Source organism: Dendronephthya gigantea, unplaced genomic scaffold (genome assembly GCF_004324835.1).
Source record: "Dendronephthya gigantea isolate DGI-Jeju-01 unplaced genomic scaffold, DenGig_1.0 000249F, whole genome shotgun sequence".
Taxonomy (NCBI): Eukaryota; Metazoa; Cnidaria; class Anthozoa; order Malacalcyonacea; family Nephtheidae; genus Dendronephthya; species Dendronephthya gigantea.
This window is the reverse complement of record NW_021163259.1, coordinates 53,927-81,505: the sequence shown is the minus strand read 5'-3', so window position 1 is coordinate 81,505 and position 27,579 is coordinate 53,927. Positions and strand designations below refer to the sequence as shown.

Below are 27,579 nucleotides of genomic sequence, written 5' to 3'. Positions count from 1 at the left end.
AAAAATCATTAAACGCCTCAGATTTCAATTTGTCATCTGAGATGACAGAATTGTCTATTTTAAGTTGGGATATAGTGTTTGATTTGATATTTTTACCGATCAGGTGGTTGATTAAATTCCAACTTTGCTTAATGTTTTTAGTCTTAAGTCCATATTTTTCCTATGCAATAAATTAAGAACACATTAAATTCTCGTAAACGCAACTCAACTTTATTCGTTCAAAATATCAATTTTCTTTTTAACAAACTCGATGAAACGCGATTCTTCCTATCCTTGTCAGTAATTCGTGTCCTGCAATGATACTCATTCATGTGTTAAATGTATTGCCGTAGACCCTTCTTGACTGATAATTATAAACACGGGTTTCCCACGCCGGGAATCGAACCCGGGCCATGGCGGTGAAAACGTCAGATCCTAGATCCTAGCCACTAGACCACTTGGGAACTTGCTATGCTTTACGTAACAGTGTCGTTTTATTGCAAAATTACCCGCTTTTTCTGATGATTTTGTTACGCCACCGCACACTTATATAAAGTATACATGGTTTGGAGACCACATAATACTACAAATGAATTCTTTCATAAGAATTATGAATATACTAACTCAGCCTAACTGTATCTGCATGTCTGAAACAGTTTTTAAGTGTCGTATTTAAATGCTTCGGGCGATACACAAACTCAAAGTCCCTTTTGAGTTTATATGTAGCATAAGTGATTGTAAATATTGGCTAAAAAGGCTTTGCACATTAATTTTAAATTTCATTGAGGCATAAACTAGATTATAACTTAAGGCGCTTTTACACTACGTAACTTTCCTTGCAACTTGCAATTTTTTTGAAGCTGCATGTGCAGATCCCCAGAAACCGAATATGTCCAAGGTTTTTTAACATATTTCTGTGACAGAGAAAAATACATTTGTAACAAGCAGAGGCATAATTAAAGTTGATGAAACGTTTGATTTCCATCTATTTATCAAAAACTAAACGTTGAATGAAGTCTTGCTAAAAAAGAGTTTTTGAAGTATACTGATGCATGAATTACAAAAATAGCTTACAGTACATCATGTTCACCTATATGCTCAAAGACACACATACAAAAATAATTTATAGATTGTCTTATATTCACGTTGCCTTCCATTTATTTTGAGTTCACCAGCAAATTTCATCTTGCCTGCTCGTGAAAACATTCATCATAGAAATCAAATTTTAGAAAAAGAATGTACACATTTTCTCAGATGCACACAGGCAACCCCATCTGATTTTAATAATTAACACATCGAAACCAGGGGTGTGATGTCCAACAAGATTTGAGCGGCTTTCCTTAAAAAGTTTCGCCAGATGCATGGTCACATTGAAAGATTCTTTTGATACAATCGATTTCATCATCATGGTATAATGTATTTTTTTTCTATCAACCATAACAATTTTTCAGGAGAGGACTGATTAAAACAATGTTACCTATTAGTCATAGATCTGTTTTAGAAACGAGTGTTCTGTTGACGTCCCTTAATACAGGAAACACTATATTTTGTGAACCCGAGGAACGTTGGTGGTCGAGGGTCCAGTTTCAAAAAAAACGGCTGAGGTACAAAGGTTATATGTGCCGCGTGATATGACGTAGCAATCACGATTTTAAGTCTTATTAACCCCCGTCAAACTGGTTTAAACCTAAAATAAACACGTGACAACGTTTAACCATACAAGATTCTGGAACAGATGAACTTTGTTACTTTAAAACTTGCTATATATTGAGATAATTTTTCTTTTTCAGTCTCGCTTGTGAATTGCTTAAAACCTGATGATTGCTGTTTAGAAAACTGTTTTAAAACTGTTCCCTGACCCCTTATTTCCGTTGGACGTAATTTATTAATAATATTATCATGCACGACTATTGTGAGTATTTGCACATGAACCGCTCGAGGCCTCTTAAAATATAGTAGTTTATTTAACGAACTATCAGTATTTAATGTATAAAAATAATACCTATATATGGCAAGCGTCACTTCCGGTCAAATGGAGCTCAGTGATTGGCTGAGAAGAATTTTCAGCGACCCATTACTTTTCCGTAATGGACCGGCACTTTCCGTAATAGACCGGCGTTAGCAGCGATCCATTACGAGATGAAAAACAGAGAAATTCTGAATGAAAAAGGCACAAATAAATGCTAAAGAGAAAATTTAATTGATTTTGAAATTAATTAGACGTCTCCAGACAGTTTAAGTAAACTAAATAATTAAATATTTTGTTTTGTTTTTATCAAATACGTACCAGGCTACTAATACGAATTCATGCATTTCTTGTTTGTTTCAAGTGCAAATACATGCCTTATGCCATATAATAAACTTTTTATTAACCTCGCTTGCTTGGTCTTTTCCGAGAAATATTGGACCTCGATCTTTTTGCACAATCCTCGCTCTTCAAGCTCGGTCTGTTCAAAAAACCTCGGTCCGATATTTCTAGGTAAAGACCTCGCGCTCGGTTAATAAGAAGTTAATATAGCTAACGATAATTTTTATGCTGAAAACGTGCATGTATATCAATAATTTGTGATGAAAAACTACTATGTAAGGTGAAAAAAAAACAATGCAACGTAATGAAGTACTGTGTTGGTGCATTAAAACTGTATATGCAATATATGCTTTGTTTTTTATGTTTCCGCGTATACGTGAGCTAATTAATAATATATTTCATGAATCTTTGTTTGTAGATGCAGCACGTAAATTTGTATTATTTTTCAATTCTCTACCTTGTCAACCCGATCATAAATTGAGAAAGTTGAACTTACATGCCGCCCCCACCAACCATTATTTATATTTAAAACTGTAAGGATCTATAATTGTTAATACATGATTCTAAAACAGCATTTCTAATTGTACTTCCTGTTCATCCAACCTGTTTGAGAGTGTCGCCTTTCCTCCCTTGCGCGAAGCATGACCGGTTACTTGCTTCATTTCCCTCGATTTCCACTCGCGTCTGTCTTTCCTTATTCCATCCCAGCTTTGACCGAAACTCATTCGCAGCGCACGGGGCACGTATCCAAGACGTTTTGGTTCCACAACGGCGGAGTTTTTTAAATCATCCTTACGACTTCCGGTCTCCATGAGATTGATAAGGTTTTCATCGTCAGATGAATCGATTTCATCGTTTCGTGGTAACTGTTTCTGCTCCTTGACTTTTGTTTTGCTTGTCTTAACTTTTTCGGCTTCTTTCCATTCGCTTCGTGCAACAATCTCAGAGGTAGCGTTTGTAACTTGCACATCACCAGAGCCTCCTGTTTGGTTCAAAACTGCTTGCGTTGTTTCTGTTAGTGGAAGTCCAGTATCTAGGGGTAAGCTATTACCACCTTTGGTTGTAGAAATTGAATGCCTGTTGTTTCTGGTGTTGTTACTGACGTTGTTGTTTTGTTTGTTATAGGAGTTCGTAGCAGTACCCGAATTTGATTTCTTTCCCTCCGAACTAGCACGCATGCGCTCATAGCCTTCCAGCCAAAGATCAGCGTTGTTCTTAATGGTGACAAAGTCTTCTTCTATGTCACTTCGATTCGTTGCGTCTTCTTTTGTTGCTGACTTTGGTGTTTCTTTCAAAGACGCCTCTCTGATCAGTCGAAAGGAACGATTTACAAGGCCATCATGATGTCTTTCCTCTCTCTTTTCTTTTCTCCTGGCTTTTGCCTTGTCGATCAATTTCGCTGCCTCCGGTCGAAATTCTTTGTTCTGTTTTCGACTACCGCTCGTCGAACTGCTGGTCATGGAACCCCAGGTGTCCCGAGAGATGGATTCGTCGGTTGTCGATTTACCGACCGAACTTAGGGTTGCGTTAATATCATAATCCCGTGGTGGCTCTACATAGCTGTCGTCGGTACTTACAGGTGCCGGACCCGATAACTGACCTCGCTTTAAACTGAAGTTATCATTGCTATTCTGCATAGGTTTACGTTTGGGGCTGGTACTTTCACTTGCATTTGCCCAACTGGTTTTGTTCAGGGATTTTGAAAGCGCGGAGGAAGGGGAAGTCTTTTTCAAAGGAGAAAACTTGATCTCATGATCATGTTCTTGGTCTACGAATCTTTTAGCTGGTACTGGAGGAGGGTTATCTTGCACCTCTTCTTGAATCGCTCTAGGTGCGACTGATTGGCTGGGACTTGTATCTTTGACAGACTTAACAGGTTTCGCATAGACCGGTTCAGTATAAATGGGAAGCTCGACACTTTTAAAGTTATTTTGCTGATCTGCAGTTGATGTTAGGGTTTTATCTGGGGTGTTTTTGTCGCGTTTATTGTCCTGTTTTTTCCTATCTTGACTTGCGAGGTCATCTTTAATATCGGCCATCGTTTCGTAGGTCGTGTCAATTTCGGAAATGTCAGGCCTACCGTCACCAGTTTTGACATCATTCGCACTGACCCCCTGCAAATTATCGTCAACATCGTCGAATACCCGGAGGACGTCGTCAAGAGTTCCGACGGCTTCTTTTTCCGAGTGAGTTATCGAACTTGAACGTTTTTTTCTATTCACATTATTCAAAGCGATGGAATCCAGCTTGAACTCCGTGTCTGCGTCGTCGGTTGGGAGAGAACTTGTGCTCACGTTTTCCATGGGATCCTCATTAAAAGGACGATGGACATGCACGTTCACCTCCTCTACGTTTTCAAATGGGTCAGGTACTGCACTAGAATGGCTACTTTTCGTCTCCGCAAATTCGTTTCGTTCCTCAACCTTCGCAATAACTCCGTCGATTTGAGATATTGAAAGTTTGTTTCGTACATCCGTCGATTGTGTTTTGAGCTCAATTCCTCCACTTTCTCTCTCAGTGGCTACCTGGGCAGCGTTGTTCATGGTCGAGTGACTCTTTGACGCCGTATCACTACGCGAGGCTTCGTGGGATGCTATCACATCTGGTATCGGAGTGGCTGGTTCATCGTTTATCTTCGTGACTAGGGATTTATTTGCTTGTTTGGCAGACGGAGGTCGTTCTCTTTCCACGCCATAACTATGAGACTTAGCTCGTGAATGGTCCTCTTTCCCACGATTTGGTTTTCCATCTTTTTCGTCGATCATACCTATTGGTAAACTTCGATTACGACTTTTTTTGCTAAAAGTAAAATGATACAAAACAATATCTTAACAAAATGATAAAATAACGTTCCATAATATTTCCTGACAGACAATTTTGCTCATTAGTCACTTCAAAGGAAATTCGAGATTTTCTGGACAAGTATGAGTCTTTTATAAAAAATCAACTCTTTGCGCTTCACTCTGTCCACATACACATAAAACCACATAAGACACACGTCAGTGGCGTATCGCGGAAAAAGCAGAATAAACTGCGACAACTCTAGAGAGCTGTTCACTTGATCCTACCTATAGCTGAGATTTAACGAATCCTACCTATTGCTGAGATTTAACATTTTCATACAACATGATCCTGGCAGTTGTGTGGTCAACCAGACAATAGGATGCGCTTGTTTAGTTTCAAAAAGCTTAAAGGCGGTTTTACACTATGCAATTTTCATTACAACTAGCATTACAATTTTAATTATAAGGAAGGTTAATCTGTAAAGAGTATTCGAAATGTTACGAAAACATAAATATTAAAGCCAAACATAGTGCTTTCAGTAAAGCCATAAGAGACAATTAATTAAACCATTTGAGAATAATAAGAATATATTTGGTAGTAACGTTTCGTCTTAACTTAAGACATCTTCAGACTAAATGATAAATTACATGATAATTTGAATATGTAGACTAGTAATATATTTACAAGGTATCAATTTACAAAGGGTGATAACAAGGACAAAGTAAGGACAAACAGTACATGAGGGGACAAGGGACAGAGACGTCACGACACGATGACAATACGAAGTAAGGACTAAAATAAATTGAGAGGGATAGAGTTGCCTTGAACATTAAGAAAAGGCTTAAGTTTGGTGATGAGGAGACTCTCATGTATCATTAGCTCATAAGAGTCAGATGAGGAAGAGAGGATTCCAAATTGCTCAAAGCTAGGCCGAGTGTTCGTAAGCCTTTAAGTGCGAATGTATACTGGACATAACAGGGCTTGAGGTCTGTTTAGCAGTGATAGATGCTTTTCCCAAGTGCTCTGATATTCTGGTGTGTAGATGACGCGTGGTATAATATCAGAGCACTTGGAAATATCATCTATCACTGGTAAACAGACCTCAAGCCCTATTATGTCCAGTATACATTCGCACTTAAAGGTTTATACGGACACTCGGGCTCGGCTAGCTTCGACCAATTTGGAATCCTCTCTTCTTCATCTGAGTCTTATGAGCTAATGATACATGAGAGTCTCCTCATCAAACTTAAGCCTTCTCTTAATTTTCAAGGCAACTCTATCCCTCTCAATTTATTTTAGTCCTTACTTCGTATTGTCATCGTGTAAATATATTACTAGTCTGCATATTCAAATTATCATGTAATTTATCATTTAGTCTGAAGATGTCTTAAGTTAAGACGAAACGTTACTACCAAATATATTCTTATTATTCTCAAATGGTTTAATTGTTTCTTATTGCTTTACTGAAAGCACTATGTTGGGCTTTAATATTTATATTCTGAATACGCTTCCCGCCCGGCACGTCTCTGGCAACAGTGTTGAATAATTGTTACGAAAACGTTAGCAAATCGTAAGAAATATTCGTGAGAAATATTGACAAAATTAGATGCCTCAGGAGTAAAATTGCATTGCAAGTTGCAAGTAAAGTTGCATAATGTAACATCGCCTTAAATTTAATACCTCAAAATCACCTCAGGCTCAGGCCTCGTTAGATCTCGGTAACCGACCTCATCTTACAAATGCGGGACTTACATCACCGTCTCAGGATGGTTTTAAAACATAAGGCCCCATTTACATGGAACAAGTTGCTATCGGAACAGGTCAAATTTTGTAGGTAATAAAAGGCGATAAAGAATTTCAATTAATATCCAAGATCTGAACGAATATAGCTACCAAATCTATCGAATTAACCATGCACATCTTCTGCTAGCCTTGGCTTTATTCCGCATTTGCGGTATTAAAGGATGCAGTTTATTTGTAGGCTATAGGAGTGGATATGTTGTTTTGCAATTATATAACCGACTACGAAGAGCTATCATACTATGCTTTACATTTCAAAAGGGTTTTTTAAAGTTTGAATTTAAATTTTGATAAATCATAATTTTTAAAGTCGACTGCAAATATTCGCAGCTGAATAGTCGAAGAATAACATTTGATGTTTAGTCTCTGAAGGTTGAATTTTCAATTACTAAGCTGTATGAGTCCATAAATTGTAACTGGGGCATAAACTAATAAATGCCCTTTCTTAAAGCATCTGAAAAACGGGTCATATTATCGCCGGACTCATTTGAGTCATGTCATACATAATATATGCTTAGATTTGCATGGCTAGCTCAGGAAATTGGTTGTTTGGAATAAATTAGTGAGGTTTACTGCATGTATGTATTTCTAATTACTAAACGAATATGTTATATAAACTTTCGGCAGTCTTGTAATCCGAAAGTTCGCGTTTTAGGCCTTATAAATGATTTTGTTGTCTCACGCTTCATCCGGATCTGCTTTGATCAACCTATAGGGGAGTGTTTACATACATATAATTTGTCCCTACCACTAGGGTTACTATTAGTAAAGAGGGTGTCCCTACCACTAGGGTTACTTTTAGTAAAGAGGGTGTCCCTACCCGTAGGAAATTACATCTAACAGCCGAAGGGAGTTTAAAACTTCCCCACATAAAAACTCTTGCGTTTCAGCTGTCACAACATGAACATGAATTTACTTTTATCAGGGAAGTTTCAAAGGAGTCCCAAGTGCTCGGTCTCTAATTTTAATATCTTGAAAGCAAGAAGACAAAACAAAAACCTTAAATTATTTATTTAAAGGTTCCATTCAAAGGAACGTTTCATTATTTCATGTATACATAGTTCGTAAGATAAGAGTATGTAGGAAAAAATGTACTGCAGGTATGCATCTATATAATTATCAATAGCAGCAGGATTTCTTCGCTATGTCTTTGCTATGCTTTGTCGGCAATTTTTTGATAATTTTGCCAGCCTGTTTGGACCTCCTTCTCTTGTCGCCAAGCCATAATGCTTACACATATACTGACTTATAACTATGTATGGAAACGTGATTTATTTTACTCAATCGGACCTATTCTTACGCTTTTATCAATGCACGCAGGTATTTGCCGAAACTCTGCATCTCGAGATCAGTTTACTTTAAAATTCCAGACGATCATGCAGTACACGCTATTTACTTCATGAGCTAGGCAGGACAATAAAAAAGTTACGCCGGACAAGAAACTTAACACACGGATAAAATGCTCGACATCATGTATGTTAGTGCTTGTTAATCACTTAATCTTCTTCCAATTTCTGCATGGTTATAAAATCTCCCGTATATTACTTTCCTAACTAGTATAATAGGAAGATATACCCCTCAGTTATGCTTGAAATTTTATTGTATGAGGCATTTGCCGCGACAATTTTTTTTTTAAATTCTGCGCTCAAATTCCTATTATAGGGCCTGGTAATTGAGATTAGATTTAAGTTTCTCAATTGTCTGCCGATATTTTAGCTTCCCTGCTAAATATTCACCAAACGAAATAAACGGTGACACTCAGGTGAAGCAAAGTTCGGGCAAGTTCGTGAGAGGGAAAAAGTGCAAATAACTTCTGGTGTCCGGGTAGCGTCGAAATTCTCATTTTCAAGGCATTCCGACGATATAAAGAGCGGCTGCAACATTATGAAGCGTGCTTTAGAACTTTAGAATTAAGTTGAATTATCGTGGCTTATTTTATGCACATGCAAAACGTTTCAGTTTCAACGACCAGACAGCGTTGTAGATCGTAAACTCCCATACAAGTGCTCAATTACAGCAATTAACGGCATGGATTATCGTTGTTGTGCATGGGATTATGATACGTATAATTATGTGTGATTTAAGGTGGCACACCACAAAAAGGTTATTTGCATATGAATTGAAAATATCGAAATATCTTAACATACATAATCTGTCTTTAGAGTCTAGTTCACAGCATTAGTGAGTGTGCCAAGTATGCTTTAGTCGTTTTAAAGCTTAGTTTTATGGTAGAACAGAGGGAGAGTTTAAGCCCCAATATACTGAAATTAACTTCGGTACGATTGCGCAAAAATTAATTATACATTAATAGAATTTAGCCTCCACCGCACTGCACGAAAGGGGCTAGTTGGAATTACATAAATCAAAAATGATTCATATGTGCGTTAAATTATATAAATCAATGAGTCTTTTTCCAGTCTAATATTATTATCACACTCAGAGGTGATAGAAATTACCGCAAACAGCATTAAGTCGATGCTCTCATGTAGATCTTACTCCCTCTCTCCCTCTGTATAAAACTGGCTGATCATTTACGAAATTATCGCATTTAAAAGTATATTTAGAACAGCTAGCATTTGGGTACATTGACGCTGTATAGTATACCTTAAAAATAATTCCATTTCTGGATTAGAGATTAGAGAACCATTCTTTGAAATTTCATAAGAAACTGCATCGTGCTTCATCTCGATGTTTGTTTGCTTTTAATTGCTTTATAGTATTAATTAATAGTTACGTATATGGTTTATTTTGACTAATTTGGATCCATTGCTTATAATATATAAACATGGTTTTTATAGCCACTGTGAAAAAGCATTCAAACAGAAGTGAAGAGCATCCTACGATATTCTTATGCGTGATACTGTCATTGTTGCCAGCGACCAAAAATCATGCGGGAAATAATTATATTGCCTGTTGGGCCAATGAAAAAACATATAAAACGTACAAAACAGGTCACTGTGATACTTTCAAAGCAGCACTGATGATTTGGTGCTGCATATTTCAAATTTGAACTGCATTCCCAAAGCGCAAAATATAAATAAACACCGATATCATTCCAAAATAACGATGTAAAAAAAGCAGATTATTACTTAGCATTTCTGCTGCTTCTTTAATTATTTTACCAAGCTGACTTAAAACACCACTCTCTGCAATACACAGGCTGGCTTAAACACTTTTGCAGAACAATATATATGTATAATATTTTTATGGAGGTTAGGTAAATAGTCGACAATTGGGCTGAATTTATATATCTAAAGCACTGCAGTTCCCGCAAAATCCAACCGATGCGGACTGCGGAGTTTAACAACTATTTCGCATTAACTACGAGAAGATATACAGCTATAATTGAAAGGTATTTAATCAATTCACTAAATTGTTTCGCTTCAAATGTTTAAACAAAGCCAACAAACAGGAGACATTCCATGACCCGATTGCTTTATAAATTTACCAATCCTAATTATTCCTAAATGATATGCTGGGCAAGGTCATTTATACGAAGTCAAAAGACTTCATCCAACTTGCGACAAAAGCTTTAAACCATAAAGCTTTGATATTGTATCTATGGTTCGAGTGTATATGGATAATCTTATGCAAATTGTACTTAGCCTTTTAAGTTCTAACAATTAGTGAATATTTTCCTGATAAGAGAAAATAGGTATGAGGATTCCTTGTTCATACAATACTTTTCTCTATAAAAAATCGAGTCTCTTAAATAATCATAGTTTGTACAATACATACTGCATGAATGCATGCCTATAGGTGTTTCATGTATATATAGTAATGACATTATACTGAATATAAGCGAGTTCACAAGTCAAACAAGGTTTGGTCAGTAGAGCATAACGGCTACTATACATAGATACCAGTTGTTATGGTAGTATTTTGGCTGAAATATCATTATAACCACAATTGGCTGTAAATTATCTTTTATGGAATTAGTATATTTTACGTTCTTACCTTCCACGTTTCCCTTTTCGAAATAGAAAACTCATTTTTGATTCGAAAAGCGTGATTTAATCTTGGTAATATTATAGGTCACAAGCGAAAATGGTCGGAATGATTTATTTCGATGCACAGCTCAGATTCCCGCTGTTCAAATTTCCACAATGATTCAGAAATGGCTGTCAATATGAAACGATTCTTCTTCTTTCTATTGAACATAAGCCGGGTGAGTTGTCAATCAGCTCTCCTCTGCTATTTGCTTTGATGTGACTTGAAATTTTTGCGGATGGGCTTTGCCGTGACCTTACGATTTGATCTTAGCATGACGTGCTGGACACCCAACTGATCCTTTTTGTATTAGGACAGAAGACCAAATTGTTGACATATTCTGAGTTTTTTAAAGAATTAATTGCCCCTTATTTCAAACATTGTTAGGGGAATAATTTAAATTTTGTATTCACTGAGAGGGATATACGCAGATGATTGATGCCGCTTCTGATGCACAGTCTCCGCGTGACGCGATGTTGAAATACTATCCACACTATTGTCTCGCTTGTAGGCTATAGGCACTAGGAAAGCTGGTTGTTTATCATTCAAACATGCATGCTTTTTAAGATCAATAAATAAGTACAAAAAATTAAATATGTATACGACAAATCGCGATGACATTTCCAAAATATAAAATGTTCAATACTTTCAACTGCAATATTTTGAAAATTTAATTACCACATTCAGGTTTTCTATATTCAGTTTTACTTCTGATAAGATTTTAAGGATACTATTAGTGATAGCGTAGGTTGAATTAATCTCCTGTTCATCAATGTCTCTGTCACCGTTTCGGGCGTACTGCATGTGATGTCTAAATGCGACGGTTCACGCTATTATCTCACATGCTCGGCCAGGCCAGGGCACTAGGTAAGCTGCTTCGCTGTTTTTTAATATGAATTGTAAAATTATTGAATATAGGCAAAAATGTTTACCCTTAACTTGGCTTAAGGTCGTTCGATCAAGCTTTCTAAACATGAAATATTTCGATACTTTCAAGTCTACACAATTTGAAAATCGATTTTTGTCAATTTATATAATTTATTAACTTGTGTGATAGCAGGATAGGATTGGTTGTGTGATAGCCAATGTTGAATTAAATTCGTGCTCTTCACCCATGCCCATGTTTCAAATTTTGTATGTTCAGTCAACCCTCATATAATTTATCCCTTTTTGCAAAAATCAAATACGATATATATAGTCTGCGTAGAATAATAATATTTCATACAAAAGAGAAACAAACTTGTAATTTTTGCACCGAATTAATTCCGTTGCGAAAAGGTAGAATTAATCATCTTTTATGGATTTGTTGTTATTGTCAATGCTCTTTCATGTGCTCTCTCTATATAACAATTTTTCAGGACCTGAAATTAAAATTACCAGATGAACCGGATCCCGATGATTACAATTGAAAGCAACTAAAACATGCCTGGGAGCCCGCGAAATTGAAATTTAACTCATCTTCGAAGAAAGATGAGAACTGACGAAGAACTAAGATTTTTCGCTCAAGTCAGCAACGAGATAATTTCAAGTTGCATCACATCAAAACCTAAAGATTAAAGATAAGAGAAAAAGACGAGAGGACAAAGAAGGTATATTAGGAATGTGTAACTTGTGTAAACCGGTCTTATGATCAATGATTGATCATGGTTGTCAGTCTGCTGTTTGACACTGATTTATGCTCGTTTCTAAGTTTTGTTCTTAAAATTGCTGATATAGCAAATGAATTAAGTCACACAACGTAAGACAAATATTTAGTTTGTATTTCACAGGCATAGTCTTTGTAATAGTTCCATCGATTAATTCAAGCTAATTAACTATATATGTTTAGACACTCTCTCTATCATTTCCCCTTGTGCTTCTTTTCCACCGTGTCTTTCTTTGTGTTGATAACAATTTTTATATTACCATGTTCAATCTTAGTACTGCTGCTTTTCCTAGCCGCCACCTTCTTTGATTTGGCGTTGCGGATGCTTGTTGTCACGTTGAGGACCAAAACTGCAGGAGTGAGAACATCTCTGACTTGTCGGTTTAGTGGACTAGCTCCAGGACTTCCCCCACCATTTTCCTGCAACAAAACCACCCATTCCAGTTCCACTTGCAACTGCAAAGTATCATAAATATATATTGCAAGTCAAAGCGAGATGCTAGGAAAAGTCAATGTCAGGGACGGCGATATGAATTTGAATCTGGGGGAACCTGATTTTGATTGTTGACATAGGACCCACCATGGTTGGGCAACGCGCGAGAAAATTTCATTAATTATACCTTCTAGAACGGCTAAAAAGGCACCTCGAACTTCTACCAAATACTGCAGATATCAGTGACACATCGCATCGTTCTCTACCCTGAGAAAATGTCTCTACCGTATCTCTAAGAAAACACTCGTTTTTTGAGAAAAAGTGTGGGAGAATAATAATGAAACACTACTGATATATAAAATAAGCAAAATGTCGTGTCTCACTTCGCCCCGTGTCTGACTATGCCGCATGCACGTATAAAAAATGGTGGAAAGATTAAAATGAATAAGGGGTCGCTACGGGGTAAAAGAAATGTATCTGCAATAATTTATATTGTCTCTGAACCGTTGTTAGGATTTTAGCAAGGTTTCAGCTCAACCTCCTCCACTCAATACACTTCCAGGCACCAAACTTTCAATAACGTTTGAAAGGTGAAGTCGAAACATCGTTAAAACACATTGCTGAAGACGTGGCGCAACTGTTTTATCAAATTTATAATGCCGGATGTTTTATAATGATTGATAGGTTAAGATGCTCCTGTTATGACCAACGAGCAGGGAGCATTATTTTTCTCGAGAGTGAAAAAAAAATATTCGTTTTCTTATTGTCGTGCATTCCCACTCGTCAGTTGAACACATTTTTCAGTATCTTCTTTTTTAAGGGAACCAGCTGCGGTCAAAGCTGATTCCTCTTTACAATCTCCTGACAAATACAAAGGTTAGTCGACTCTTTGGCTTTACACAGAATCTAGTCTTTACATGTTTCAGATTCCTATTCCCCGTAATAATATACTTCGCAAGCTCAGTACGACAAACGTTCGAAGGTGACAATATATTTGCTCTAGGGGTTGTTTGGTTATTTTGGGGGTAAAGGCATCGCCCATTTTCAAACTTTAAAGAGAATTGCACCTGCTTCACCTCTACCTGCACCTCCTCCTGTTGCACCACCTCCAATGCTGCCACCTGTACCACCTTCTCCGCCAACCATTCCAACCCTTCCAGTACTAACTCCACCGCCACTTTCAGTACCATCTCCACCACCGCCTCCACCTACTCCTATCTTACCAGCAGCACCACCTCGAGTTTTACCACTTGAACCTCCTCCGGCACCCCCTCCCGCACTCCGCCCAATCCACCACTTTGGCTTCCACCAAAGCCAAGTCCACTACCAGTCGCACCACCAAAACAGTTGCACCACCAAAACCGCTACCTATACCACCTTCTAAACCCAAACAAAATCTTGGGCAAATGTTGCCAGCGTATGGTTTAGCCTTTTTCAACTACTTGGCGGAAATTCTCACTCCATGCCTCCCAGTTCCTTTAAAGGCCTGCTTTGCTTTCCTTTTCTCTTGGACGTAGGCATTAAGTGTATAATGCAAAATTCTTTGGTAAAATGTAATGAAATCCAATTATGGAATAATAGGAATACGGGTAATAATAGGAATATATTAATATGAAATGGCTATTTTCATGCTTACAATTCTATGCCGGCGAGAATATTTTCCAAAGAAAGAAATCCCAAGTTTAAAATACCAAATTATATCATTTGGTAAGTGCAATGAATTGCATTGTGCATTCTCGATTTTCTCTAGAAGTAGCTTCGATCAAAAACTTTATGGCAATATGTAATTGTTTGAAAACCAGTTTAAACCAAGGTCTCTTTGGTATTCCTCATTTACAATATGGCTGTATTTCACGTCATGTATTTCGTTGTTATTGCGCAATTGGCAATCCGATATTCCAATTGATTGAGGATTTCAACAATCGACACTCAGTGGCAGAGCGTTGTTGAGTTATTATCTAACATTATCCAATATTCCGAATCTAAACTATTTAGATATTCAACCATGGCATGGAACGTCGGCAGCAATTTTCTGTCCCTTGCAGTCGCTCTAACATTTCTCATATTGCTGTGGAAGGCGGTAAATTACCTATTTAGTAAATCAGACATTCCAAGCCCTAAAGGAGATTGGTTTATAATCGGGCATCTGCTTGAAATTAGGAAAAGCAAAGACATGATGCAAACTTTCGACGAATGGGTGAAAGCCTACGGACCGATAATTCGATTTCGACCACTTGGGATATTTGGTAAGCAGGAATACAATTTGATCCAATTAAATGTCATATTGCTCAACCCAGCGTATATCAATTTTATTTAAATACATAGTAGACTGGCACATATTGTTTTGAATATCTCGCTCGAACGTCGAAAAGATCCCCTATATACCAGTCCTTTATCAATTTGTTAGCACTGAGCCATGATGTCTTTAAAGAAGCCTAGAATAAATAATAATGATTATTACATTGTGTCAGTAAAGTTTGTCGCCGTAAATTTATCGTTAGAAATGCCACAAATTTCATGAAGCCCAAAATTCCCTGTGGTAAATATGACCTTTAAGATGAGGTCGCTATTGCTAAATAAAGTTAATTAATTGATAATGAATTAGAAGGGGAAATATTCCCAGAGCCGGTGCTGAATCCAACAATTTTCGACATTCTTTATCAGAAATGGGGCCCTCTAAACATCGACCTTTTTGCGTCTCGTCTCGAGGTGAATATTCATATATCCAGTTCTAAGTGCAATAGCTTACAATAGAAATCCGTCGGGCCTACTATAGAAATCCCCCCTCTCCAATTTTCCTTCTAGTTACGCCTGTGCTCAGTTCCCCTTGGAACAGTGTGAGTGTGGAAAAGACTCACACATTGGTGTGGGATAACACATGTGATGCAATTTTTATTCAAATTACAGGCAAAACATTCCACATAATTAGTGACGCTGATGCTCTAAAGCAAATCTTGGTATCCAACTCATTCAAATATGAAAGATCGAGTGATTTCTTTAAAATGTTCTTACCAACACGACACGTGTTTTTAGCAAATGGAAAGGAGCATTTCAGAATGAGAAAAATGCTCAACCCGGCATTTAAAGTAAACAACTTAAAATCTATGGTTGAATGTTTACAGGAAAAGGCCAATTCACTTGCAGAGGTAAATAATATGTTCCTAACATGGTGTTGCCAGGGTTAAAGGTTGAACGAAACAGTGGTATGACAAGTTTATATCATCGATATTATAAAAAAAACCCTTGCACTGTTTATTACTCAGTTTTTACTAAAATCATTGAATACTTACAATTTGCCCTGGTTGTTTCTTGTGAGTCAAGGCATATCGATGTTCCTGCGTGGTATGGGTTTATGTCAACAGGTTTTTTGTGTTATTTCCAATTTTGTGTTATTTTCTACAGCGATTGTTGCTTTAGATTAATTAGTTTCACTTTCTGGCTTGAAATTATTGTGGCGATTTAAAATGTGTAAATATACAGTTCGATTATATACAGCATTTTTTTGTGATTTCTGGATATCTAAAAGTTGGTAATGCAATGAACAGTGCTATATGGTGACTAATTATTCAGAACACGACTATCAGCAGCCTTTTCACGAGTTAGAAAATAGGTACGCATAGCGTACATGTGGGTAGCCTTTGAGTCTGAAAGCCTTAGAAACCAATCACTTATCTGAGATCAGTGGAACCAATCTATTCACACTTGTGGACATCTTGTGTTTAGAATTGACCACTTCCAAATATAAACAGATTTATATTCTTTCTAAGCAGTTATTGCATACAATGACATAGGCTGCACACTGTATACCAGCATTCGTATCAAGTATTCCATAAATCATTACCCTGATAAAAAAGTTTATTTTATTTTGATACGTGCACCTCCGACACGTAGAGCGCCTGGCAAACCGTCGGTGCAGGCAAGTTTGGTTCGAATATATTATATGTACGCTCCAATATTCCGATTATGATCCAAATTCCTCGACCACAGTGGGAAAAACGAGCGATTGAAATAACAAATGTCACAAAAATTACACTAACTTTAAAGTACTTTATACCTTCGCTTTTAAAATTTGACAAACGATATTTACCGGAAGTAGCGTCGAGCCTACCGTTCGTCATTTTTAGTAGCTATATCCGACACACCACCGGACACTTTTTCGACTACATAGTGCTTAGCCGCAGGGCAGGCTACCCACAAAAAGTTATACACTTGGATTCCGACGAATTATGACAAATGACAACAAATGCTAGGAATAGGATCCCGCCAGCACGTGCATTGAGGATTCCATTTTAAAATTGGAAATTCAAGATCTCTGGAGGCTTTAAAATAGTTGATCAAATCTTGAATAAGGTCAGGTCCGTGGACTTCCTCTGGGGCCGGTTATATCAAGCCCGTTTAGTTTAAACGGTGGATAAATCAAAATTAGATAGCACTCTTAGATCTCTCTTGAATGAGTGAACTTGAATATTATGCACTAAATATGTAGTTGTAAACAGTACCTTTGTATTAAGGTTAAAAACATTTAGTTTGCTTGTTGAGTAAAACGATAGACTTGCTTTCTATTTTAAACTTAACCATTGTTTAAGCTAAACGGGCTTGATACAACCGGCCCCAGTTCAATATCTCCACTCGCGCATCCCTTGCTTCCTGCAGGTACATAATTACTTCATGTCTGACGAAATCCGTCAGAATGCGATTCACATATTAGCTCAAGCGACCTGAAAGAATAAATAAATTTGTGAGTTAGAAAACAAAACAAATTAAAAGAAAGCAACTTTATGCTGAAATGAGCTCCATTCATTTTTCTAATATGATATGTTAGATTCCGGATTACAGGAAAATATACATGGATCCTGGATCCCAGTGCGTGGATTTCGGATATCAAACCTTATAAATTTAATTCCGAACTCCTTTTTATTTTTTGCCGTCACGGTACATGAAACTCTGTCTCATCCGTTTAATTTTTTTTTTCAGTATTGGGAAAACAAAATAGAAATGATGTCACAGAATAGCGATCGTAAAGAGAGTCGCCTGCCCGTGCAAAACGATTTGACGCGGCTGGCATTGGATGCATTAGGTGAATGTGTATTTGGCTATGATTTTGATACCATAAAAAGCGGTGATTCCGCATTATCCCTTGCGTTCACCAATCTGTTCTCTGGCGTAAATCAGGGTGTGAGTTCATTGACGCAACTGCTTGTTAACTACTTCCCATTTCTTAAATGGCGTATTGAATCGCTTAAAAAACGTCGAGCAGGAATCGAAATCATTACGAAACTTATGAAGCAGGTAAGAACAGGAAATAATCACTTGAATCCTTCTTTCCTAAGAGTCGATAATTTACATGTGTATATGACATTTTGGTCTTTCATTTGGGCTGTAGTCCAGGTGGGGAAGCTTATTTTCAAACAATTTTCACCCGAACTGACTGCATATGCACAGTATAATATATTTATTCATCATTGATATTATCATTAGAAATCATGAAGTTAGGAAATAGAAGAACAACGTGTTTTTCATGCACAAATTTCTATGAACGTAAATAAAACATCAACTATAATTTTGTCAACTATGCACACATATTTTTTAAAGAAAAAGTTGCGAAGTGATTGTCCTTCTAATGTTGATAAAAAAACTATCAACTCGTTCTAAAAACCGTGAAGAATATTCACTCGAAAAAATTCGCCTTGTTGAAAAACAGACGTTACGACTATGTGATATTAACTGATTAAATGTACCAGGTGGTACATTGAGTATAACTTTTAAATTAAAAGAGCTATTGTACTAAAACTGTGTTTTTTATTTTCTCTGATGTCTAGCTTAAATTTTGATTTATAGCGTGAGGTTTTTAAAATTCGTTTCAGTGGCGCACAAATTTAACAAACAATTTCGCATGAATTCTGGTTGTCCTTTTCTTAATATGCCTCGTTTAACGATACAACAGCGAGTTTGGGTTTGCGCAGAATATGACAGGGTTAGTTAACAATGCTCAAACGACAAAAAACGTTGAAAATGAACATTATCTTTTCTTATTTAATATGCCATTTTTGACTATTTTTTGCACTTTTCAAAAACACGTATTAAAAATAAAACAGCAATATCTCGGGTAATAAAGTATCAAAATACACATGGTATATAGATTCACGAATCTGAAGAAGTTTATTTCAGTGTAACAGGCCTCTTAGTTTTGACGTTATGCCCTGTAATATACATAACTGCTATTTATAGATAATTAAGCTTGGACAATAGAATTAGAACTGATTGACAGTTAGAGACAGACAATAATATAGAAAGTGTATGAGAGCGAGAAAAAGTCAGAGCACATGAAAAGTAAGATAAACAAAATATACAGTCATACAAATCGGAGCAAGGAGTGAGATCATTATATTGGTGACGAGAATGGCTGCAGGACAAGCCGAGCCACAAGAAAATATCACAGTAAATACGCAATCGGTTTCACTACAACCATTGCCAGAGTTTAATCCAGACGCCGATGTTGGCGAAAGCTTAGGCACGCGCTGGAACATTTGGATCCAAGATTTCGAGATGTTCATCCTCGCTAGTGGGATTACGGATGAGAAAAGAAAACGCGCATTGCTATTATATCAAGCTGGCAAACGGGTTCGCGAGATATTTAGACAAATACCTGATACGGGAGACGCAACTGATTACGAAGCCGCGAAAACAAAGCTTCACGAATACTTCCAACCGCAAGAAAATCGCCGATACGCAGTTTACCGCTTTAGACAAGCGAAACAAGAACCGAACGAAACCCTTGATCAATTCCATACACGACCACGGACATTAGCACAGACTTGTTCTTTCCACAACGCAGATTTCGAAATCGAACAACAAATTATTACGGCTGGTTCATCTTCACGGATTCGAAAAAAGGCATTAAGAGACCCAACATATGATCTGAAGTCAATCACTCATCGATGATCGCCGTGCCGAGATGAGTACATTTCAAGCGCGCGAGACATCGAATCAAAAGACACAAATACGTACAGATCGTGTTAACAAAGTATCATCGAAACATGGCCAGAAATTGCGGACATGGAATATGCAGATTGCCGTAGCAAATTTGCATATCTGTCCAAATATTATTTATTTGCAGAACTATAAATTATATTGCGCATTCTTCAATTTCGGAAAATTTGAGAAAATCATTGCATCTTTGCAATTTGCCCTGGTTGTTTCTTGTAATTCATGTCATATTAAAGGTCCTGAAGTAATATTTTGCTGGTAAAGGTTTATGTCGGCTCTGCATTTTTATCTTATTTCTACGCTATTACGGTTTTCGTTTTATATGGTATTCAACGTGATAAATGACCAAAACTTTGTTTTGAAAATGCAGGACGAATACTGATAAAACATTTTGAAATACTGCCTCAAAATATTAAGATTAACTTTCTCTGCAACGAGCAATTAAGGCAAATTATAATCGACCACCTAAAGCTGTATTTATAGCGTTTAGTACTGTGCGCATTACAGTTTACTATAAGCTCACGAAGCTTGACACACCAATTAGGCGGAAGTAGAATTTTAATTATGTCCGAATTTTCTGACCATGACAACATCGAAAACGTGTCACAATTGCGGTGGTACGTATCCTCATGGAGGACAATGCCCAGCTAAAGGTAAAGAAAGTCGCAAATGTCAAAAGCTCAACCATTTTGCTCGAGTGTGTCGAGGAAAGATGCAACGTCAGACAAAAGCTTTTCAACATGAAATAAAACCGAAACAGAAATACAAACGACCACTAAATCCACTAAATGAAGTTCAGAGCGAGACGGACAGTTCTGACAACGAATATTTATACACAGTTTCTAATGACAAGACCCCCAAAGTCAATGTTAAAGTATGCGGACGATCGTTCAAAGCTACCGTAGACACAGGCGCAACGATCAATGTCATCGACCGAGGTACATATGAGAAAATACCAGGAATAGAATTAAAGAAAACGAACATAAAAGCGTTTGCGTATACTGCTAGCAAGCCAGTAAAGTTCATTGGCAAGTTTGAGGAAGCTATTGAGACTCGCCGTCGAGTTGCAGTGGCAACTTTTTACGTGGCAGAAACGATAGACAGCGGAAATCTAATATCAGCAACAACGGCAGAGGAACTTGGCCTGGTAAGTTTTCATCTTAACAAAGTAACTGAAACAAAAGATCGTGAACTCCAAAATATTCTAAACAAACATTCAAAAGTTTTCCACGGGTTGGGTAAACTCAAGCAAGGGAAAATCAAATTAAACGTTGATGAAACAACAACACCCCGAGCACAGCCACAACGCCGAATTCCCTATCACATACGTCAGAAGGTCCAGAACGCGATAGAACAACTAGAGAAAGACGATATTATTGAACGGGTACCAGAAAACCAACCTACACCTTGGGTATCGCCAATTGTAGCAGTATACCGAAAAAGAACGAGGACGTTCGTATATGCGTCGATATGCGCGCTGCCAACGAAGCTATAAAACGGGTACGACACCCTATTCCAACAGTTGAGGACATCAGCTTTGAGTTAAATGGAGCAACGTGTTTTTCCAAATTAGACCTTACACAGGCCTATCATCAGCTAGAACTACACGAGGACAGTCGTTACATTACTACATTCAGTACACACATCGGTCTTTTCAGATACAAAAGGCTGAACTATGGCACCAATGCAGCTGCTGAGATTTTCCAGTACACTTTACAAACCCAATTGCAAGGATTAGTCGGAGTAAAGAATATAGCTGATGACAATTTAGTATATGGCAAAACACAGAAAGAACATAACACAAACTTGAATAAATGTCTAAAACGAATCTCCGACAAAGGACTACGCTTGAATCAAGCTAAGTGTAGCTTCTTGAATGACAAACTGGAATTTTTCGGACAAGTATTTTCCAAAGACGGCAGCACACCTGACCCCAAACGTGTAGAAGCTTTAAAGAACGCGCCGGTACCCAAAACCATTTCTGAAGTAAGAAGTCTCCTCGGCATGGCAAACTACAGTGCCAAGTATATTCCGAAATTTGCAACCATTACAGCTCCATTGCGCCAATTAACGAAGAAAAATACACCTTTCGTGTGGACCGACATTCATCAGAACGCATACAACAAGTTAACTTCCACCTTAGCTTCAGCATCGTGCATGGCATATTTTGACAAAAATAAAGAGACACTGGTAACGGTTGATGCTAGTCCAGTCGGCATATCAGCAATCCTTTCGCAGAGAAACAAAGGAAAAGACGACGTGAAAGTAGTGGCATATGCGAGTAGAGCATTAACAGAAGTCGAACAATACTCCCAAACCGAGAGAGAGGCGCTGGCTATTATTTGGGGAGTGGAACATTTTCATCTATACCTGTACGGAAACGAATTCGTTCTAATCACAGACCATAAACCACTAGAAGTAATTTACGGCAACAGAAACTCCAAAACATCAGCAAGAATAAAACGTTGGGTGTTACGCTTACAACCTTACGCTTTTCAAGTAAGATACAAGCCAGGAGCTAACAATCCGGCTGATTATCTATCGCGCCACCCAAAAGAAATAAGCTACAAACAGCAGAAAATGACAGAGGAGCACATAAACTTTATTGCTCGCTCCAGAGTTCCGAAAGCACTGACGATAGAGGAAATCGAAGAAGCAACGAACAAGGACAAAACCTTACGAGGAGTTCGGGCAGCTATAAAGCTCAACAAGTGGCACTACGAGGTAGTCAAGCCTTATAAACAAGTAAAAGACGAACTTACTGTGACAACAAAGGGCGTGGTTCTTCGTGGTTCTCGTATAGTGATACCAGAATCGCTACAGCAACATTGCACACGAAACTCATCTTGGCATTACCAAAACGAAATCATTAATCCGAGAAAAGATTTGGTTTCCGAATATTGATAAAATGGTGCAAGCAATAATAGAGAAGTGCATTCCTTGTCAAGCAGTGAGTAAAGCACCACCACAAGAGCCAATATCAACGACAACAATGCCAAAGGGACCATGGGAGATGATACATTTGGGTTTCTACGGACCACTTCCTTCAGGAGAATACCTTCTGGTCGCAATTGATCGCTATTCCAGATATCCCGAAGTGGAAGTAGTACGCTCGACAAAAGCTTCTGCGGTCATACCCAAATTAGATCAAATGTTCGCCCGTCATGGCATCCCAACAACTATCAAGACAGACAATGGACCGCCTTTCAATAGTGCAGAATATAATCGTTTTTTGACAGCTCTTGGAATTAAAGATTTTCATTCAACACCTAAATGGCCCCAGGGCAATGCAGAAGCGGAAATATTCATGCAGCCCCTTGGAAAAACGCTACGAACCGCTCACATTGAAAGAAGACCCTGGCAGCAAGAGCTTTATCGTTTCTTGCTACAGTACAGGACAACACCACACTCTTCCACGAAAGTTCCACCAGCGGAATTACTATTTAACCGTACAGTAAAAGGAAAGCTTCCAGAATTGAAAAAGCGGAACATTGTTAACAAACACAATATTGCTAAAAAGAATGAAATGGAGAGACAGCGATACAACAAAGAATATGCGAATGAAAAAAGAAACGTAAAAGAGAGTGAAATTAAGATAGGAGACTATGGCCCGTATTCAAAAAGCTCACTCACACTCACACTCATTGAGTGTGACATATAAATTTTGTTAATGCTGATCAATGAGAAAGTTTTCTCTCAATAGATGAAAAGATATAAGGTAAATCACTGAAAATCAAGCCCCTGTTCGGCTGAAAATACCGCCATTGAAACGTCATGAGAAGATTAAGATCTCCCACTCAATGAGTTTGAGTGTGAGTGAGCTTTTTGAATACAGGCGTATGTCTTAGTTCGTCAGGACAAGCAGAACAAATTGACTGCGAATTACAACAACAACGTTCCATACGTAGTCACACACAGATCGCATTTACAGGTTAAAGCAAGAAGCAAGAACGAACACGTTATCACACGAAATGTGTCACAGTTTAAACGCATACCAAAGCCAAGGGATGATACCGACAGTGATGACGATAATGAGAAAGAACGTCATCAAAAGAGGAACAATACCATCACACTACCAGCAGCAACAAATGTTGGACATCAAGATCAAATACCGACACGACGATCGAGCCGAGTCAGAGGAAAACCTGATAGATTTGGACATTCAGTATATGATTGAATTATGTTTTGTTAAATGTTAACATTGTTTAAAAAAAAAAGGTGATGTAATATACATAACTGCTATTTATAGATAATTAAGCTTGGACAATAGAATTAGAACTGATTGACAGTTAGAGACAGACAATAATATAGAAAGTGTATGGAAGCGAGAAAAAGTCAGAGCACATGAAAAGTAATATATATAATATAGAGAAACAAAATATACAGTTATACAAATCGGAGCAAGGAGTGAGATCATTATATGCCCAATCAAACAGGTTAACTTTTTTGCGCCACCCAGTAGAGCATCGTGTATTGTGTGTGTGCGTGTGTCGGTGGCACTGATCAATATTGTATATTGTTCAGTGTTACGTAATTTTAGAGGGGTATATAATTATAGATAATCGTCGCGGAGGGTTACTGGGGTGTTAAATTTTCAATTTTGAAGAATCAAAATTTTATTTTTTCTTCAAATGTTATTTATATAGGTAATCCAAGATAAGATTGATAAGAAAATCGAACAAAAAACCGCACAAAAAGATCTACTAGATCTTCTTCTTGAAGCTGTTGATGACGAAACAGGCAAAGGTATGGATGAAGAGGAATTGTTTTCTCAGATATTCATATTTCTATTCGCTGGACATGAAACAAGTGCAGTCTCCATGTCATGGATGCTATATTTCCTTGCCCAAAATCCCGACGTGCAAAAAAGACTTCGCCAGGAAGTTGAAGTTACATTAAATGAGAAAGAAGAGTGCTGGGAAACCTACGATTCAATGGAGTACCTTACAGCCGTGGTTAATGAATCATTGCGCCTTCGACCATCAGCACCGGTGTACCGTAGACAAGTAATACAAGAGGACAACATCTTGGGGTACAAAATACCTGCTGGTTCCATGGTTGTTATACCTCTCTACGCCCTCCATCGTAAACCTGAATATTGGTCAGATCCAGAGACATTCAATCCGGAGAGATTTCTGGAACCAAGTAAGTGACTTTAATTTGTATGGTTTGATTAACCATTCTTTTGCAATAACGATCCACCAGCAATTTCATATTCATTTGATTGTAGCTAGTTTGACAAACCAGTAAAGTTCTATGACATACTGTATACATACGTTTTAGGGGGTTTATAAATTATTTACGTTTAACCCCCGTACAGCCATAGTTTAATTCATTTATCAAGTCAATCCTCTGGCTATTTGAAATTTTATTCCCCTGTAAAAAACTTGCAAACCATAGTTTTCTTGGCGCGGCACGGCTAGAATGGGTACCTGTACCAATTTGCATTGATCTGAAAGGCCGAGAATAGATAAAAACTGGGTACCAAGTACCGATTCTAATTTTAGCCTTGCTGTGACAATACATTAGATATAGTGTAAACGGGATACAGATGCGATACAATAAGATAAAATAAGATAAAATAGGAGTAAACTGCACCGATAGTGAAAGGGCCCCAGGCCGAATTTTGCTCCGGGCCCCAAAATTTCTGTGAGAGGCCCTGGTGACGCCTATCTATTTTTTAGACATGCAAAACAATCCCAACCACCGTTATGCGTTCATGCCATTTTCCTCAGGTCCTAGAATCTGCATTGGTTATAGATTTGCTTTGATGGAGATAAAGGTCGTACTTTCTGCCTTGATCCGAAGATTTTCATTTTTAATGATTCCTGGAATGTCGTTTGAAGGCTCGATGTCTGTAACTTACAAACCTAAGCCCAATATGGAACTTCTAGTACGAAAGATTACAGAGTAAGAGGAGAAAAACCAACAAAGGGTGAGAAATTACTATATGAATATTTGTAAAAAATGTAGTTCGTACCTTTTTTAACGTTTGTATTTTTAATACTTTGTATTTTTGTTCAATCTGCATTCCATTGTATGTAAATTAGGTATAGTTTTTTCCCGTTCTTTTCGACATTTGCACATGAGCATGACGTTCATCGGCGGTGTGTAGAAAAGCCGCTAAATTTTGTTGGATCGTGAAAAAGAGGTATAGACAGCCTATAGTTTTGAGGGGGTTTGAACATTTGAACATTTAGTGATTCCAAAATAATTTTTTAGCATATTTTCAAATTTCAAGACATCTTCATCTTCCCTGTCGACAGTCGCTATGACAAATAAACGCACAAATTCGACAACGATCGGGTAATCCGTATCAATCCATATAATTGGATATGCTGTAAATAATGTGCAATACTGGTTTGATAGAAAAAGTATGGCAAAACTCAATCATAAGGTGCTATACCTCTGATAGTCAACGTAGATTTGTAGGCGCATTTACATGCAGTTTTATCGCAAGGTTTATTCGTTAAAATTTTTTCGCATTCACGGAATTTCTTACTCCTTCTTTCCTCCAAGTTCCTTTAAGGTGTGTTTTGTTTTGCTTTTCTTTCCCCTCGGAGGCAAACACTAAGCGTAATGATTATAAAATGCTTTGGTAAAATGTGCAACTAATATTGAAACTAGACGCCTGTTCTGGCGTTAACTCCGGCGCACGTGCCAGTCTTCAATATAGAGCTTCTGAACATAAACAATACAGTTCATATTCGCCTTTAGATGCCTTGCGAACCTAAATGTTCGATCGCGAAATTCAGAAGCACATCGTACTTTAAAAAGTATAGAAGTTCAATTGTTCAAAAATGTAAATAAACCGCATGATATATTCGCTTTGTCTTACACTTTGCTTTTGGAATAGGCGCTTATATATTATATCTTCAATCCTGTGCAAACTACGACGTGTCAACGCGCCCATACACGACCACATCATCTTGTTAAACGGCGAAATAGCAGCGATATTATTAAAATAGGACCAGAATCTACATGTATTGAATATATTCTTACCCCAATTTGATCTAAACTTAATCTAAAAGCATGAAAAGAACGGTTTATTTGTTCCTCTTGGAGGAATTGCCGTATCATGCGAGCGAAATCGAATCGCGCATCGGAAAATTAGCCAAAGCTGTGCACCACAACTCTTGGGAGACAAGACTGGGACGTAGATAAATACAGTCACATACACACTTTAAGTACTAGAATGTTTCCCGCCATTTCAGACTTGCGACGACGAAAAATAAAAAAAAATAAAAAAAAACAACAAAACAAAACCGGGGCGAATTTTCAACTCCGTCGCTGACGCCGGAGTAATAATAGGAATACAGTCCTTTTTCACAATTACGTCACATGCAGTATTAATATCAATATGAAATGGCTATTTTCATGTTCACAATTCTATGACGGCAAGAATGTTCTCCAAAAAAATCCCAAGTTTTGACATTAAAAAGTTTAGTAATGATCTGATAGAAAACTATATGAATTGTTTAAAAACATGGGAACTGTGGTGAGCCTCAAATGTGCCACACTACTTGAGTATTTACTTTGTCTAACACCAGACACTTTGCACGGGAGGAGACTGCTGGCATATGTGTCTAGTTAACGCAGCGGCATTGAACGCCATTGCACTAGTATATGCACGGGGGAAAGTTGCATGGTGTG

At 37.6% G+C, this 27,579-nt stretch overlaps 2 protein-coding genes across 2 annotated transcripts; one reads left to right on the top strand and one right to left on the bottom strand.

Moving 5' to 3' along the window:
* Positions 1-2,291: 2,291 nt before the first annotated feature.
* Positions 2,292-11,713, bottom strand: LOC114540726 (rho GTPase-activating protein gacF-like). Its single transcript, XM_028560852.1, has 2 exons — positions 10,829-11,713; positions 2,292-5,086 (listed from the first exon to the last, which is right to left on the bottom strand). The coding sequence occupies exons 1-2, from the start codon at positions 10,861-10,863 to the stop codon at positions 2,851-2,853; spliced, it is 2,271 nt and encodes a 756-aa protein (XP_028416653.1). The 5' UTR covers positions 10,864-11,713; the 3' UTR covers positions 2,292-2,850.
* Positions 11,714-14,882: 3,169 nt separating this feature from the next.
* On the top strand, positions 14,883-25,867 carry LOC114540723 (cytochrome P450 3A16-like). Its single transcript, XM_028560850.1, has 5 exons — positions 14,883-15,185; positions 15,847-16,085; positions 17,914-18,228; positions 24,573-25,071; positions 25,611-25,867. The coding sequence occupies exons 1-5, from the start codon at positions 14,945-14,947 to the stop codon at positions 25,838-25,840; spliced, it is 1,524 nt and encodes a 507-aa protein (XP_028416651.1). The 5' UTR covers positions 14,883-14,944; the 3' UTR covers positions 25,841-25,867.
* The last annotated feature ends 1,712 nt before the right edge of the window (positions 25,868-27,579 follow it).

Bases quoted from the DNA above. Each gene is read 5' to 3' on its own strand.
- LOC114540726 (XM_028560852.1), bottom strand. From the start codon at position 10,863: ATGAGTTTTCTATTTCGAAAAGGGAAACGTGGAAG. The intron at 5,087-10,828 runs GTAAGAACGTAA...TTTTACTTTTAG, and splicing joins CGAAAAGGGAAACGTGGAAG to CAAAAAAAGTCGTAATCGAA.
- LOC114540723 (XM_028560850.1), top strand. From the start codon at position 14,945: ATGGCATGGAACGTCGGCAGCAATTTTCTGTCCCTTGCAGTCGCTCTA. The intron at 15,186-15,846 runs GTAAGCAGGAAT...TTCAAATTACAG, and splicing joins TCGACCACTTGGGATATTTG to GCAAAACATTCCACATAATT. The intron at 16,086-17,913 runs GTAAATAATATG...TTTTTTTTTCAG, and splicing joins AGGCCAATTCACTTGCAGAG to TATTGGGAAAACAAAATAGA.